Genomic DNA, 17,985 nt, shown 5'->3' with positions numbered 1-17,985 from the left:
ACTCCAACAAACTTAAGTTTTGATTGGAACACTTACTTGTAACATAAACAGTTAACACATATTTTATATGTATTACATCCTGTATTATTATTATTGTTATTGACAAGGTCTGGCTCTGTTGCCCAGGCTGGATGGAGTACAGTGGCACATTCATAGCTCACTGCAGCCTCGACATCCCAGGCTCAGATGAGCCGCTCACCTCAGCCTTCCAATGCTGGGACTATAGGTACCCACCACCCTGCCCAGGGAATTTTTGTTTGTTTGTTTCGTGTTGGTAGAGACGGTGTCTCACTCTTTTGCCCAGGCGGGTATTGAATTCCTGGGCTCAAGCATCAGTTATCCCTCATCTGCCTCCCAAAGTGCTGGGATTGCAGTCATGAGCCACCACACCCGGACCTGTATTTTAAAGTAAGCTAGAGGAAAAAAAAAAAAAAGAAACTTCGGCTGGGCACAATTGCTCAGGCCTGTAATCCCAGAACTTTGGGAGACTGAGGTGGCCGGATCACAAGGTCAGGAGTTCAAGACCAGCCTGGCAAATATGGTGAAACCTCACCTCTACTAAAAATGCAAAAATTAGCCAGGCACGGTGACAAGTATCTGTAATCTCAGCTTCTCGGGAGGCTGAGGCAGGACCCATTTACTCAGGAGCCTGAGGCAGGAGAATCGCTTGAACCCAGAAGGCAGAGATTGCAGTGAACTGAGATCATGCCACTACACTCCAGCCTGAGTGACAGAGCAAGACTCCGTCTCAAATATTTGCTATTCATTAAGTGGAGATTGATCATCAATCATAATGGTCTTCATCCTCGTCTTCGTGTTGGATAGTCTGAGGAGGAGGAGGGACTGGTCTTATTGCTCAGGTGTGGGCTAAGTCGGGAAGTCGTCCGTGCCAGCGGCCGTCATCCGAGAAGCTCCTGAGCATACCGGGCCAGGTCCCAGCAGCAGGCACCAGCAGAGCAATCAGTGGAAACCTGGGGGCAGGGAGGCAGCGCGCTCCAGGGAGCCCGCTTACCATCCCGAGGGCCTTGCCGGCCTGCAGATGGCGCTCGCGAGAGCACGGCTCAGAGCGGTTTCTCTGCGGGGGTGGGGGGTGGGGGTGGAGGGGCCTCTCGTGCGCTGACTGTTAGCGTGCATGCGCCTGCTCGCTGGCTGTTAGGGCGCAGGCGCGCCCCGGCTTGCTGTTGACGCGCATGCGCCGGTCGGCTGGCTGATGCTGCGCATGAGCCCGCTGGCTGGCTGTTAGCGCGCATGCGCTCGCCGACTGGCTGTTAGCACGCATGCACCTGCCGGCTAGCTGTTTGTTACCGCGCATGCTCCCGCCCACTGGCTGTTTGTTACTGCGCATGCGCCCTCAGGCTGGCTGTTTGTTACTGCGCATGCGCCAGCCGGCGGGCTGTTAACGGCGCATGCGCGCTGGTGCCTAACAGCTCTGCTGTGCTAGGTGCTCCTTTCAGAAGCTGGAGACTGGAGTGTCCCTGGCGGCGGTTGCGGCTGGACCTGGTTACCTGCGGGTGCTTTGCTCCAGAGCAGCAGAAAGCGAGTGGGAACTGAGTTGTCTTGAAGCCAGTCCCTCAGCCTGGGAGATCTTTGGCTTCAGGATGGGGATCGGGGGGTGGTTCCTGGGGGCCTGCAGGAGACGCATGGCTAGCTGGAGGGAGAATCATCGCAAGGGTGGCGATGGCTTTTCAAACACGCGGTACCGAATCCGGCAGAAACATCTGGGCATGATCCACAAAGCTGCCATCGCTGGTGATGTGAATAAGGTGGACGAGATCCTCATACTGAGGTTGAATGAGATAAACGACAGAGACAAGAAGAAGAGGTAACGACCGGGGCTGGGGGCTGTGGAGGGAGGCCTGGGGATATGGGAGAAGCCCCCATTCCTGGCTTTGGGGTAGAGGAGATATGGTGCAGGGTGAAGGCATGGGTGGGGTGGAAGTCAGGCTGGGGTTGGAGTTGGGTGGGCGGGTGTGTGGCATTGTGGTGGGGATAGAGTTGGGAGGGGGACTGTGGGAGGAAGTGGAGTTGGGTGGTGTCTGATGTGGTGGGGGACTGATGGGGAGTGGAGTGGAGTGGATTGAAGGTTGGATGGGGTGTAGGGGGTGTGTGGGGGGTTGAGTGGCATAGGATTGGTTGGAGCGGGGGGTACTGGTGAGGGATAGAGTTGGGTAGGACATGGGTGGAATGCAAAGTGGGGGTTAGGTGAGTGCTGTCACCAAGGGCACTGGGCTCTCTACCCTGGCAGGCTCAGTAGCACTTGGGATGTGGAAACTTTGCCATGGGGGTGGAGCACCCAAGCTATCTTTATCAGCAGCAAAACAAAAACAACACTTAGCTGGTTCCTGATCCACTTATCATTAACCTTATAGACATTTTATAAACCATTTTAAAGTGATTTAACTAACAAAATTAAGTATATACATCACTTTCTTTTTCTTTTTTTTAATATTCTTTTTTTTAAATTGCATTTTAGGTTTTGAGGTACATGTGAAGGACGTGCAAGATGGTTGCATAGGTACACACATGACAGTGTGATGTGCTGCCTTCCTCCCCATCAACTATATCTGGCATTTCTCCCCATACTATCTCTCCTTAACTCCTCACCCCCTGATGTCCCACCCCTATTTCCCCCAGACAGACCTCAGTGTGTGATGCTCCCCTCCCTGTGTCCATGTGTTCTCATGGTTCAACACCTGCCTATGAGTGAGAAGACGTGGTGTTTGATTTTCTGTTCTTGTGTCAGTTTGCTGAGAATGATGGTTTCCAGGTTCATCCATGTCCCTACAAAGGACACAAACTCATCGTTTTTGATGGCTCCGTAATATTCCATGCTATATATGTGCCACATTTTCCCTGTCCAGTCTATCATCGATGGGCATTTGGGTTGGTTCCAGATGTTTGCTGTTGTAAACTGTGCTGCCATGAACATTCGTGTGCATGTGTTCTTATAGTAGAACGATTTATAATTCTTGGATATATACCCAGTAATGGCATTGCTGGGTCAAATAGAATTTCTATTTTTAGGTCATTGAGGAACTGCCACACTGTCTTCCACAATGGTTGTCTCCAGATCTTTTAATGATCACCATTCTAATTGGCGTGAGATGGTATCTCAATGTAGTTTTGATTTGCATTTCTCTAATGACCAGTGATGATGAACATTTTTTCATGTTTGTTGGCCTCATGTATGTCTTCTTTTGTAAAGTATCTGTTCATGTCCTTTGCCCACTTTTGAATGGGCTTGTTTTTTTCTTGTAAATCTGTTTTAGTTCTTTGTAGATTCTGCATATCAGCCCTTTATCAGATGGGTAGATTGTAAATTTTTTTTCCTTATTATTGGTTGCCAATTCACTCTAATGACTGTTTCTTTTGCTATGCAGAAGCTGTGGAGTTTGATTAGGTCCCATTTGTCTATTTTGGCTTTTGTTGCCAATGCTTTTGGTGTTTTGGCCATGAAGTCCTTGCCTACGTCTATGTCCTGGATAGTTTGCCTAGATTTTCTTCTAGGGTTTTTATGGTGTTAGGTTTCATATTTAAGTCTTTAATCTATCTGGAGTTAATTTTAGTTTAAGTTGTCAGAAAGGGATCCAGTTTCTCCTTTCTGCACATGGCTAGCCAGTTTTCCCAACACCATTTATGAAACAGGGAATCCTTTTCCCATTGCTTGTTTTTGTCAGATTTATCAAAGATCGGATGGTTGTAGATGTGTGGTGTTGCCTCCAAGGCCTCTGTTCTGTTCCATTGGTCTATATCTCTGTTTTGGTACCAGTACCATGCTGTTTTGATTACTGTAGCCTTGTAGTATAGTTTGAAGTCCAGTAGTGTGATGCCTCCCGCTTTGTTTTTTTTTTTTTTGTTGAGAATTGACTTGGCTATGTGGTCTCTCTTTTGGTTCCATATGAAGGTTAAGGTGGATTTTTCCAGTTCTGTGAAGAAGGTCATTGGTAGCTTGATGAGGATAGCGTTGAATCTGTAAATTACTTTGGGTAGTATGGCCATTTTCACGATATTGATTCTTCCTAACCATGATCATGGAATGTTTCTCCATCTATTTGTGTCCTCTTATTTCGTTGAGCAGTGGTTTGTAGTTCTCCTCGAAAAGGTCCTTTACATCCTTTGTTAGAAGTCTGTTATTGGTGTATAGGAATGCTTGTTATTTTTGCACACTGATTTTGTATCCTGAGACTTTGCTGAAGTTGTTTATCAATTTCAGGAGATTTTGGGCTGAGATGATGGAGTCTTCTAGACATACAATCATGTCTGCGAATAGAGACAATTTGACTTCCTCCTATCCTATTTGAATACGCCTTATTTCTTTTTCTTGCCCAAATGCTCTGGCTAGAACTTCCTATACTGTATTGAATAGGAGTGGTGCGAGAGGGCATCCTTGTCTAGTGCCATATGAAAGGGAATGCTTCCAGTTTTTGCCCATTCACTATGATATGGCTGTTGGTTTGTTGTAAATAGGTTTTATTATTTTGAGATATGTTCCATCAACAGCTACTTTATTGAGGGTTTTTAGCATAAGGCACTGTTGAATTTTATCAAAGCCCTTCTCTGCATCTATTGAGACAATCATGCGGTTTTTGTCTTTGGTTCTGTTTATGTGGTGAATTACGTTTATAGACTTGTGTATGTTGAACCAGCCTTGCATCCCTGGGATGAAGCCTACTTGTTCATGGTGGATAAGCTTTTGGATGTGCTGTTGCAGTCGGTTTGCAAGTAATTTATTGCAGATTTTTATATCTATATTCATCATCAATATTGGCCTGAAGTTTTCTTTTCTTGCTGAATCTCTGCCAGATTTTAGTATCAGGATGATGTTGGTCTCATAAAACGATTTGGGAAGGATTCCCTCTTTTTGTATTCTTTGGAATAGTTTCATAAAGAATGGTACCAGCTTCTCTTTGTATGTCTGGTAGAATTCGGCTCTGAACTCATTTGGACCTGGGCTTTTTTTTTGGTTAGTAGGTTATTAATTGCTGCCTCAACTTCAAACCTTCTTAATGGTCTATTCAGTGTTTCGACTTCTTCCTGGTTTAGGCTTGGGAGGATGCAAGTGTCCAGGAATTCATCCATTTCTTCCAGGTTTACTAGTTTATGTGCATAGGGTTGTTTGTAATAATCTCTGGTGATGGTTTGTATTTCTGTGGAATCTATAGTGATATCCGCTTTATTGTTATTTATTGCATCAATTTGGTTATTCTCTCTTTTCTTTTTTTTTATTTTGCCTAGTGGTCTCTCTATTTTATTGATCTTTTCAAAAAATCAGCTCCTGGATTTATTGATTTTTTGGAGGCATTTTGTGTCTCTATCTCCTTCAGTTCTGCTCTGATCTTAGTTATTTCTTGTCTTCTGCTAGGTTTTGAGTTTTTTTGATCTTGCTCCTCTAGCTCTTTCAATTTTGGTGACAGGGTGTCGATGTTTGATCTTTCTTTGCTTGTCCTGTAGGCATTTATTGCTATATATTTTCCTCTAGACACTGCTGTAAATGTGACCCAGAGATTCTAGTATGTTGCGTCTTCATTCTGGTTGGTTTCAAAGAACGTCTTTATTTCTGCCTTCATTTTATTGTTTATCCAGTCAACGTTTAAGAGCCAGTTGTTTAGTTTCCATGAAGTTGTGTGGTTCTGAGTTAGTTTCTCAATTCTGCGTTCTAACTTGATTGCACTGTGGTCTGAGAGACAGTTTGTTTTGATTTCTGTTCTTTTGCATTTGCTGAGGTGTGATTTACTTCCAATTATATGGTCAATTTTAGAGTAGGTGTGATGTGGTGCTAAGAAGAGTGTATATTCTGTGGATTTGGGGTGGAGAGTTCTGTAAATGTCTATTAGGTTTGCTTGGTCCAGATTTGAGTTCCAGTCCTGGGTATCATTGTTAATTTTCTGTCTCGTCGATCTAATATTGACATTGGGGTGTTAAAGTCTCCCACTATTATTGTGTGGGAGTCTAAGTCTCTTTGTAAGTCGTTAAAAACTTGCTTTATGTATCTGGGTGCTCTTGTATTGGGTGCATTTATATTTAGGATCGTTAGCTCTTCTTGTTGCATTGATCCTTTTACCGTTATGTAATGTCCTTCTTTGTCTCTTTTGATCTTTGTTGCTTTAAAGTCCATTTTATCAGAGATAAGAATTGCAACTCATGCTTTTTTTGGCTCTCCATTTGCTTGATAAATCTTCCTCCATCCCTTCCTTTTGAGTCTTTGTGTATCCTTGCATGTGAGATGAGTTTCCTGGATACAGCACACCGATGAGTTTTGGCTTTTTCTCCAATTTGCCAGTCTGTGTCTTTTGATTGGGGCATTTAGCCCATTTACATTTAGGGTTAATATTGTTATGTGTGAATTTGATCCTTCCATTTTGATGCTAGCTGACTGTTTTGCCCATTAGTTGATGCAGTTTCCTCATTGTGTTGATGCTCTTTACGATTTGGTATGTTTTTGGAGTGCCTGATACTGGTTGTTCCTTTCTATGTTTAGTGCCTCTTTCAGGATCTCAAGTAAAGCAGGCTTGGTGGTGATGAAATCTCGGAGTACTTGCTTGTTCATAAAGGATTTTATTTTTCCTTCATTTATGAAGCTTAGTTTGGCTGGATATGAAATTGTAGGTTGAAAGTTCTTTTGTTTAAGGACGTTGAATATTGGCCCCCACTCTCTTCTGGCTGTAGGGATTCTGCTGAGAGATCTGCTGTGAGTCCGATGGTCTTCCCTTTGTGGGTAACCCGACCTTTCTCTCTGGCTGCCTTGGCATTTTCTTCTTCATTTCAACCCTGGTGAATCTGACGATTATGTGCCTTGGTGTTGCTCTTCTTGAGGAATATCTTTGTGGTGTTCTCTGTATATCCTGGACTTGAATATTGGCCTGCCTTGCTAGGTTGGGGACGTTTTCCTGGATAATATCCTAAAGAGTATTTTGCAGCTTGTATTCATTCTTTCCGTCACATTCAGGTACACCTGTCAAACATAGATTAGGTCTTACACATAGTCCCATATTTCTTGGAGACTTTGTTCATTCCTTTTTACCCGTTTTTCTCTATTGATGCCTTCTCGTTTTATTTCATTGAGTTGATCTTCGACCTCTGATATCCTTTCTTCTGTTTTGTCAGTTCGGCTGTTGAAACTTGTGTATGTTTCACTGTATTCTCGTGTTGTGTTTTTCAGCTCCATCAATTCACTTGTATTCCTCTCTAAGTTTTTTATTCTCTTTAGTATTTCATCAAATCTTATTTCAAGGTTCTTAGTTTCTTGCACTGGGTTAGAACATGTTCTTTTAGCTCACAGAAGTTTCTTATTACCCACCTTCTGAAGCCTGATTCTGTCAATTCATCACACTCATTCTCCATCCAGCCTTGTTCCCTCGCTGGTGAGGGGTTGTGATCCCTTGTAGGAGAAGAAGTGTTGTGGTTTTCGGTGTTTTCATCCTTTTTGTGATGTTTTCTTCCCATCTTTGTGTATTTATCAACCTGTCACCTTTGTAGTTGACTTTCAGATTGGGTCTCTGAGTGGACGTCCAGTTTGTTGATGACGATGTTATTTCTTTCTGTTTCTTAGTTTTCCTTCTAACAGTCTGGCCCCTCTTCTGTAGGACTGCTGAGGTCCACTCCAGGCCCTGCTTGCCTGGGGAAACCTGCAGCAACTGCAGAACAGTAAGGGTTGCTGCCAGTTTCTTCTGCTGCTATCTTTGTCCCAGAAGGATACCCGCCAGATGTCAGTTTGAGCTCTCCTTTATGAGATGACTCTTTCAATATACGGGGGTTAGGGAGCTGCTCGAGGAGACAGTCTGTTCTTTATAGGAGCTCAGGTGCTGAGTTGTGAGCTCCGTTGTTCATTCAGAGCTGCTGGACAGGTACATTTAAGTCTGTTGCAGTGGAACTCATAAACCCCCTTTTTTTTCCCCCCAGCTGCTCTGTCCTAGGGAGTTAGGACTTTATTTATGAGTTTCTGTTGTGCTGCTACCTTTTTTTCAGGGCTGCCCTGCCCAGTGAGGAGGCAGCCTAGTCTCTGTTTGCTGTAGAGGCTTTGCTGAATTGCTCTGGGCTCCGCCCAGCTGCCGTGTGAACTTCACTGCAGTCCTGTTTATACGGGTATAGTTAGAATTGCCTCGTCAATGGTTGCCCACCTCTGTAATGGCGGACTCTCTCTGTAATGGTGGCCTGCCTTGGCAATGCCAGGCAGCCTCAGCAATGGTGGACTACCTCTGTAGTGGTGGACTGCCTCGGTAATGGCAGACACCCCTCCCCCACTGAGTTGGACTGTCCCGGGTTCAGCTGTGCTTGCTGTGAAACTGTCATTCAGAGTGTTTCAGATTGCTGTTTTTTTGTGGGAGTGGGACCAGCCGAGCCTGATCACCTGGCTCCCTGCCTCAGAGCCCTTTTTTTTCTTTTTTTTCTTTCAGTTAAATGGGCAACTCTGTCTCCCAGGTGTTCCAGTCGCCTGTTGAAAAGGCTCCAGGGTCTGTGTGATTTCCCATGTGGTGACCCACTGTGCCGTCTGAAACAGCCTCTCTGAGATTTGTGGCGCTTTTTTGCCTGGGAATCTCCTGGCCTGGCTCCCTGTTTCAGTCCCCTTTTTTATCAGTTCAATGGGTGACTCTATCTCCCAGGAGCTCCAATCACCAGCTAAAATGGTGCCTGGACCCATGTATTTTGTGTGGATTACCACAGTGCTGGCCAAAACAGCTTTGCTGGCGACTTGTGGGACTCCTCCACTTGGGAATCTCCTGGTCTGTGGGCAATAAAAATACGTCTGGAAATGCGGCGTCCATTCACCCTCTGTGCTTTTGCTGGAAGCTGCAATTCTGAGCTGTTCCTAATCAACCATCTTGGATCTATTCCTTGTGAAGGGGACATTATTATGTGTGCTTGTAGGTTTTTCTGCTTTCATTTTATTGTATATATAATTTTTATTATATACAGGTTTATTACATATATGCAAACAATAAGAATGAACTCCTTCGCTCTGTGTGTTCATTCTTTCAATCCCTTTATTTCTTCAACATATACCAAATACCTTTTATGTAGCAGACACATTCTTCCATCTTTCAGGACCCCCTTCCATCCTTAAAAATTTAATTTATCTGCCCAGCCTGAGCAAGCTGAGAGATTTAAAATTGGACTATTAGGGTTAAATCTCAATTGAAGTTTTATTCTCTTTTTTCAAATGAAAGTATTTCTGAAGGTAGAAAATATTTGTAAAAGATAACCTTTAAATATCTTTCTGAAAATTTAAATTTAGCTCAGAGAAGTTTAAATACTGACAGTGTTAAATACTACTATTAATTTTTAGAAATACTTGATTCAATACATTCTATAAATCTAAGTACTAACAAAATAGGTGTGCCTATTCATTTGAATCCTGAGTTTTCTTTGGCTTTAAGTTTTCTGAAAAAGTAAGAATTACTTTGTTTTAAAAATGTGTTGTTATTTTCATTTTAGCCCTCTTTCTGTCGTACTTCTAAGAAAATGTATTTAGATACCAATCATATGAGTAGAGCTGCCTGTTCTATATACCATATATCAGTGTAAGGCACTGTGAATTATGGGATGCCCCATTATTTTATGTATCAGTAAGAAAATGTTTAAAATACTGCCAGTAGGCTGGGCATGGTGGCTCACACTTGTAATCCCAGCACTTTGGGAGGCTAACAAGGGAGGATCACCAGAGGTCAGGAGTTTGAGACCAGCCTGTCTAACATGGTGAAACCCCATCTCTACTGAAAATACAAAAAATTACCCCGGCATGGTAGCATGCCCCTGTAATCCCAGCTATTCAGGAGACTGAGGCAAGAGAATCGCTTGAACCCAGGAGTCAGAGGTTGCAGTGAGAGGTTGCAGTGAGTGGAGATCACGCCATTGCACTCCAGCTTGGGCAGCAAGAGCAAAACTCCATCTCAAAAATAAATAAATAAAATGAAATGCTGCCAATGTTAGTCTTAATAAATCATGAATTAAAAGCAGGATTCCAAAGTCAGAAATGTTAAAATGTGACAAAATGAACTTCTTAGTTGAAATACAATGATACCTCTAATCCTTAAAACATATTTCAAAGTAGGTATAATTGTAATGTTTTACTTAATTAAAATGTTTTTGTAAGTAGTAATGCTTAACGATTATTGAGCTGTTATTTGTGCTGAGAACTGTTGTAAATGCTTTGTATAGATTCTCATGTAAGCATCACACTGGGAGATAGCTACTATTCTCATCTGTATTTTACTAATGAGGAAATTGAGGCTCATAAGGGCTCACCAGCACTGAATGAGTGACAGAGCTTAAAGTAGGAATCAAGCCCAAATTGAACTGAATCCAAAGGCTAAGCCCTTTCTATTAAGCAACCTGCTCTTTCATTATTACAGTAGGTAATAAGTGCTAAGAAAGATTGAACTTTCTTCACAGAAAAGTAACTGTTAGTTTTTAAGGTAAAGGGATAACATACTATTTGATGTTTACAATTAAATGCATCATTGTTTGTTTTGGGATAGTGCACTACAATTGCCTAAAATGTCCTCTCACTCTAATAGGACTGCTCTACATTGGGCGTGTGCCCATGGCCATTCAGGAGTGGTAACTCAGTTGGTGGCTAGAAAATGCCAGCTTAACCTCACTGACAGTGAAAACAGGACAGCTCTGATCAAGGTATATGGTAGTCAACTATATATATACACTATATATATATGGAATGGATTTAATTTAAAATCACAGAATAAAATGAATTAATCTCATTGGAGTATAACTAGTTGGTGAATCATGTGGAAGATTTCCTAGAATTTACAATCTGTTTCTTGGTCTAATACTGACAGGCTGTACAATGTCAGAAAGAGGTTTGTGCATCTATCCTCCTGGAACATGGCGCCGATCCAAATATTACAGACATATATGGCAACACTGCCCTGCACTATGCCATTGACAATGAGAATATATCAATGGCGGGAAAACTGCTTGCATATGGTGCAGATATTGAAGCAAGAAGCCAGGTATAGATCAACCAGTGTTCTATTCAAAGTATTTCAAGTGTATTTGTTTTACCATTAACATATGTAAGGGTCAGTTTTCTATATTTGGAAGCTCAAGTACTCCCTAAGTGAAGATACTTTTAAATAATGTAATTGTCTAAGATTTTACTATAAATATGGAAGCTTTTAAACCACTAGAGAATGCAGCTTTTATTATGCACTTATAAATATTTGTGAAAACACAGAATTTGTGAAAGGTAAAACTTTAAAACATTTTTCCACTCAAGTTTTTTTTCCCCCGATTAGCATAAGGTGACACAGAAAAGCAAAATTTGCCCTTAAATCTCAAAGAAAATTAAGGTATTTTACAATCAAAATAATCTTTGCTACTGTTGACAGTTTTTCCCCAAAAAAATAATTTATATCAGAGCAATCGATTGCTCTTGGTCAAGGGCACAAGATGGAGAGGTTGGACAGGGTAAAGAACAGCCATCAGAAATATGCATGCTGATTTGGACATTAGGTAATGAGAACAAATACTGAGAAGAGAGTTTTTTCTTTTTTGTTTATTTCCAGTATATATGTCTAGACAAGGTTCTCTTCAGTTTGGGCAATAATAAGTCTTAGTTTGGGAGAGTGAATTGTAAAATTGCCTTGAGATCAATTTTGGTAGGACTCTGAGGAAACTAGATTGGCATGAATGGGTGCTGATGAAGTAGGAAGCAGTTCAGCAGAGGGAATAACACATAATTAATGGACATTATTCTATTCTGGCAGAGTCACTTAGATAAGCATCTAAATTGCACTCTCAAGTCTACAATATATTGATGGAAGATGGGAGATGAGGAGTTACAAACAGCAAAATCAAGTTGGATTTTGAGTTTACTAGTCCCTGTTTCACCCTAGGCAGGAAAATTGAATGGAGTGTGCAGTGAATGACTGTCTCTTACTCTTCTTTTTGGCCAAATCCCTAAATGATAAAGGGAATTAGTCATGTGGGTGAGAGATGAGACTGAAATGATTATCTGCTGCACCGGTTCTCAGCTAGAATTGTGCATCACAGTAACCTGGGGACAGTAAAACGAAATATACAAGTCTCAGCTCTCTCCTGAAGATTTTGATATAGTAAATCTATTAAAGCCTCAAAATGGATATTTAAGAATATTTCCTTGAAGCCAGGCCTTGTGGTGCATGGCTGTAGTCCCACTTACTTGGAGGCTGAAGTGGGAGGATTGCTTAAGCCCAGGTTAATAGAGTGAGACTCTGTCTTTAACAGCAGCAGCAGCAGCAGCAGCAGCAGCAGCTAATACCACAAAATTACTTGATGTTCTCGTACACTTCTAGATAAGAACGAACTGAACAGATAAGTGTAATAGAAATTTCCCTATCTCAAAAACGTAAGAAATTTCTAAAGAGTTCAGAGTTTGATAGGCACTATAAATACTTCCTTTAAATTTCTTCTTTCAATATTAGGCTGACTTTGATCTTTCTCAACCTCTGTGGGTGGGAAGTTCAATTGAATATTATTTGTAACATCTTAACAGCTTAAAGAATAATACCTTTTCCTTGACACCATTGAATGTTCACTGTCATTCAGAAGGTCTTTAGAAATTGCTTTGGGATAGTATTATTTTTTAATTTTTTTATTTTTTATTGCATTTTAGGTTTTGGGTTAAATGTGAAGAACATGCAAGACTGTTGCATAGGTACACACGTGGCAGCGTGCTTTGCTGCCTTCCTCCCCTTCACCTATATCTGGCATTTCTCCCCATGGTATCTCTACCCAACTCCCCACCCCTAACTGTCCCTCTCCTGTTTCCCCCCAGCAGACCCCAGTGTGTGATGCTCCCCTCCCTGTGTCCAAATGTTCTCAATGTTCAACACCCGCCTATGAGTGAGAACATGCGATGGTTGATTTTCTATTCTTGTGTCAGTTTCCTGAGAATGATGGTTTCCAGGTTCATTCATGTGCCTACAAAGGACACAAACTCATCTTTTTTGATGGCTGCATAATATTCCATGATGTATATGTGCCACATTTTCCCTGTCCAGTCTATCATCGATGGGCATTTGGGTTGGTTCCAGGTCTTTGCTATTGTAAACAGTGCTGCAATGAACATTCGTGTGCATGTGTCCTTATAGTAGAATGATTTATAATCCTTTGGATATATACCCAGTAATGGGATTGCTGGGTCAAATGGAATTTCTATTTCTAGGTCCTTGAGGAATCGCCACACTGTCTTCCACAATGGTTGAACTAATTTACACTCCCACCAACAGTGTAAAAGTGTTTCTATTTCTCCACATCCTCTCCAGCATCTGTTGTCTCCAGATCTTTTAATGATCGCCATTCTAGCTGGCAAGAAATGGTATCTCAATGTATTTTTGATTTGCCTTTCTCTAATGACCAGTGATGATGAGCATTTTTTCATGTTTGTTGGCCTCATGTATGTCTTCTTTTGTAAAGTGTCTGTTCATATCCTTTGCCCACTTTTGAATGGTGTTGTTTGTTTTTTTCTTCTAAATCTGCTTTAGTTCTTTGTAAATTCTGGATATCAGCCCTTTGTCAGATGGTGGACTGCAAAATTTTTTTCCAATTCTGTTTGTTGACGATTCACTCTAATGACTGTTTCTTTGGCTGTGCAGAAGCAATGGGGTTTGATTAGGTCCCATTTGTCTATTTTGGCTTTTGTTGCCAAAGCTTTTGGGGTTTTAGTCATGAAATCCTTGCCTACGTCTATGTCCTGAATAGTTTTGCCTAGATTTTCTTCTAGGGTTTTTATGGTGTTAGGTCTTATATTTAAGTCTTTAATCTATCTGGAGTTAATTTTAGTGTAAGGTGTCAGGAAGTGGTCCAGTTTCTGCTTTTTGCACATGGCTAGCCAGTTTTCCCAACACCATTTTTTAAACAGGGAATCCTTTCCCCATAGCTTCTTTTTGTCAGGTTTATCAAAGATCGGATGGTTGTAGATGTGTGGTGTTGCCTCCGAGGCCTCTGTTCTGTTCCATTGGTCTATATCTCTGTTTTGGTACCAGTACCATGCTGTTTTGATTACTGTAGCCTTGTAGTGTAGTTTGAAGTCCGGTAGTGTGATGCCTCCTGGTTTGTTCTTTTTGCTTAGAATTGACTTAGCTTTGTTGGCTCTCTTTTGGTTCCATATGAAGTTTAAGGTGGTTTTTTCCAGTTCTGTGAAGAAGGTCATTGGTAGCTTGATGGGGATAGCATTGAATCTGTAAGTTACTTTGGGCAGTATGGCCATTTTCACGATATTGGTTCTTCCTAAGCATGAACATGGAATGTTTCTCCATCTGTTTGTGTCCTCTCTTATTTCATTGAGCAGCGGCTTGTAGTTCTCCTTGAAGAGGTCCTTTACGTTCCTTGTTAGTTGTGTTCCTAGGTATTTTATTCTCTTTGTGGCAATTGTGAATGGAAGTTTGTTCTTGATTTGGCTCTCTTTAAGTCTGTTATTGGTGTATAGCAATGCATGTGATTTTTGCACATTGATTTTGTATCCTGAGACTTTGCTGAAGTTGCTTATCAATTTCAGGAGATTTTGGGGTGAGATGATGGGGTCTTCTAGATATACAATCATGTCGTCTGCAAATAGAGACAATTTAACTTCCTCCTTTCCTATTTGAATACCCTTTATTTCTTTTCAATCAATTCAATCAGCAATCTTGCCTGATTACTCTGGCTAAAACTTCCAGTACTATACTGAATGGAAGTGGTGAAAGAGGGCATCCTTGTCTAGTGCCAGGTTTGAAAGGGAAAGCTTCCAGTTTTTGCCCATTCAGTATGATATTGGCTGTTGGTTTGTCATAGATAGCGTTTATTATTTTTAGATACGTTCCATCAATACCTAGTTTATTGAGGGTTTTTAACATAAAGGGCTGTTGAATTTTGTCAAAGGCCTTCTCTGCATCAATCGAGATAATCATGTGGTTTTTGTCTTTGGAATAGTTTTTAATAAGCAGAGGCTGACCCTTTCAGGGTTTTGTGTCTCTTAGTTGTCATTCAGGTGAGTAGGTCAAGAAATCATTGTTATAAGCAGGTTCTTCCATTAGAATAGTAGCACATTTTTGACCTTTTTTAAAAGTTGAAGCTGCATTATGGACTATCTCAGTATGTTATTAGATTTGTAGTTTTGGCATGGTTAGGATGGCAGTTTTGAACACTGAAAACCATGTAGTTAGTAAGAATTCAGATAGGTATTCTTTCAATAACTTAGTTACAGCAGTCCTGTGAACTAATTATCCATTTTTTTAAATGAGCTGGGAAAGTTAAATACAAATAGAATGTAAATGAACGAATGTTGGAAAAGTTCTTGAAGTGGCAATTATGAATCTTAATGGCAATTTTTATTGCATTTTTGGGCCTGACTTTTTTGTTAAAACATCTGAAACTAAAAGGAAATATTTTACATACAAATATTTGCTTTACATACAACTATTTAAAAATACATTCATAGCAAATATGAAAACACAAGGTCTGTAGTCTAAATGTGCCCCATAGATTTAGTTTAGTTTACCTCTATAAGATGTGTCAACATGTAAAATTTAGACAACTCATACACAGATCTAGATTTCAGGCTTCTCTTAAAGGATCACATCTGAATTCCCTTGAGTTCATATCAGTGTCATTATGCTGTGCAGAGGTTACCCCGTTATGTGAGGCATATGTGCTCCCGTCTGCTACTGTGCCTTCCAGATACCCTAGGAGGGGTATCTGAAAGGGAAGGAACAGCATGTGGGCAAGCACCATGGAGTGAGAAGGAAGCGATTGCTTTTTATTTACTTTCTACTTCATACGTTTAAGTTCATAGGATCTTACATAAGGTTTTCAGTTCAGTTGAGAAATATGTAATTTTGTGAATTATAAATTGTTTTTGCTGCTTTACAGGGTGAACTTACATCACTTTTACTTGCCATAAATAGGAAAAAAGAGCAAATGGTGGCATTTTTGTTGAAGAAAAAACCAGATTTAACTGCTGTAGATAATTTTGAAAGGTACAATAGTTCTTTTCTTGTTCATTTTTAAACCTGAGTGGTGTTCTAGAGTGGAAACAGTCACTTGTCAGAAATATTAAATTGATAAGATTAACTTATTATTATTGGGATAGAGAGAAGTATCAACACAAATCATCAAGTAAACAATTATTTACACTGGGCAACATAAAAAATCTGTATTGTAGGATTCATCTTCCCTTATTATATTGACTATTGACAGATGAGGTAATATTTTGAGTGATATGATCTTACATTAACTAAAGGGATTTCATATTGGTTTTATTTGTTTTAAAATTGTGGACTTCAACTTTTAGTTTACTTTGACTCAATATTGAAATTTCTTAACTCTCTTATAGTAGTTTTAATCTTTGCTTTTTGCATACTTTTTCTTTAAAAATAGTATGTTAAAGATAAATTAGAGTTGAAAATCATTTTGTCTTTTGGATGACTTTGCTTTAGTTTGCTTTGTCTCAAGAATCTTAATGTTAGGTTATTCCTAAGTGACTATTAATTGCTATTGCGAGATACTGTGTGTTCATTGGGGTTTTTTTCTTCTTTTTACTTCTAGTGTATTTTTATATTATTTTTAATTAGTATGGGCAGAGGGCAAAAAGATAGCTTTAAATGGATAAGCTTTTCTTTTCATGAATACAAGCCATGTGTGGCTGACAATGAGAAAAAAAAGGATAAGCTTTAGATTCACGTAAGACTGGGTTTAATTCATCGCTTTTCTACTTGGTAGGTGTGTGACCTTGGGAACAGTACTTATCACCAAGTATGTTTTCCTATGTGAAAAAGAGAAAATAATATCTCTTTCAATGATGGTTGTTTATGAGTAACGTATATATATATGGCATTTAATTTAGTGTCTCGCACATGATTATCAGTATCATTAACTGAAACTATTGTGGCTATTACTAGCATTATTTTTATTGTTTTAAACCTACAGATAGCTCTTACTTACCCCAAGCTGATTTTGAATTACAGTATATCAGACTAGGGCAGAAATGGATAATTCATCACTTAAATGTTTAGCTACTTTAGATAAGTGACCTGAACATAGCATCCTGGTCATCAAAGGACTTTATTTTAGCAACTTCTTCTGAGTCATATCCCAGTTGGACAAGACGCTTTCTTGTTGTGCCTTCCTTTTGGCTTTGGTTGCAATTTACAAACATGAACCCTTGAGCACCCAAGATGCTTGTGTTTATTAGAATATATAATTAGTTAATTCTACGTGGTTAGACAAGATATTAAATTGGTAAAGTATATAAATATAGTTTTTAGTATAACTTTGCTAAAGTTCCTAAACATGAAATTATCTCTCTGTTATTTTAGAACAGCCCTCATACTTGCTGCTCGTAGTGGATCAACAAGTATAGTCCACCAGCTTCTTCAGCAAAATATTGATGTTGTTTTCCAAGATATATCTGGATGGACAGCAGAAGACTATGCTGTTGCTTATAACTTTCGAGAGTAAGTGTTTAAAAGGCCACTGAACAGTAAATTGAGGCTTAAAATAATTGTAACCATTGCATCTTATACATCAGGTGAGATTTCATAGTTTGGTTCAGATAGGTTTGGAGTGGCAGTGAGTTAGTCCACTTCATCAGCCAGAAATCAAGCATAAGACTAGACTAGTTAGAAGTAGCAATGAGTGCAGGATTCTTTAACTCAAGACTCTTAAAAAAAAGACTTTTATGCTTAGGGATGGATCCTAATGTTTTCCATTTCATTCCAAGTATAACCCCTGTGCATGGGATAAAATAGTTTCACATCTTTGATTTTTACAATTAGTTATTTGAATCTTGAAACGTCCAGTTTATCAGAAAATGTTGGACTATCTCCTGGGAGCTGTCTTCTATACCCTCTACCTTGAATATTTCAAGAACCTAAGAGGTCTCCTAAGTCCAAAGAAGACAATCATGTTTTACAAGTCAGTAGGAGTGGAAAGGGGAGGATATTCTAATTATTCTGTTGTTTTCATGGATTCTGTTAACTGGTTTTTGCCATTGAAACTACTCCTGCAGTC

General features: G+C 40.2%; 1 protein-coding gene across 2 annotated transcripts in view; it reads left to right on the top strand.

Annotated features, from left to right (window-relative positions):
- The first annotated feature begins 1,430 nt into the window (after positions 1–1,430).
- Positions 1,431–17,985, top strand: part of LOC116561581 (ankyrin repeat domain-containing protein 62-like) — a 96,158-nt gene continuing 79,603 nt past the window's right edge. For both annotated transcript variants that reach the window (XM_032293467.1, XM_032293468.1), the window contains exons 1-5: positions 1,431–1,822; positions 10,515–10,629; positions 10,794–10,967; positions 15,847–15,953; positions 17,292–17,429. In XM_032293467.1, coding sequence (XP_032149358.1) covers positions 1,599–1,822; positions 10,515–10,629; positions 10,794–10,967; positions 15,847–15,953; positions 17,292–17,429 — 758 coding nt within the window. In that variant the 5' untranslated portion in view covers positions 1,431–1,598. The remainder of the gene's footprint in view (positions 1,823–10,514; positions 10,630–10,793; positions 10,968–15,846; positions 15,954–17,291; positions 17,430–17,985) is intronic.

This window comes from Sapajus apella, unplaced genomic scaffold (assembly GCF_009761245.1).
Source record: "Sapajus apella isolate SASKATOON/1434 unplaced genomic scaffold, GSC_monkey_1.0 scaffold29, whole genome shotgun sequence".
In the NCBI taxonomy this organism is placed as follows: Eukaryota; Metazoa; Chordata; class Mammalia; order Primates; family Cebidae; genus Sapajus; species Sapajus apella.
Note: the sequence above shows the minus strand (reverse complement) of the source record. Positions and strands in the feature narration are given on the sequence as shown.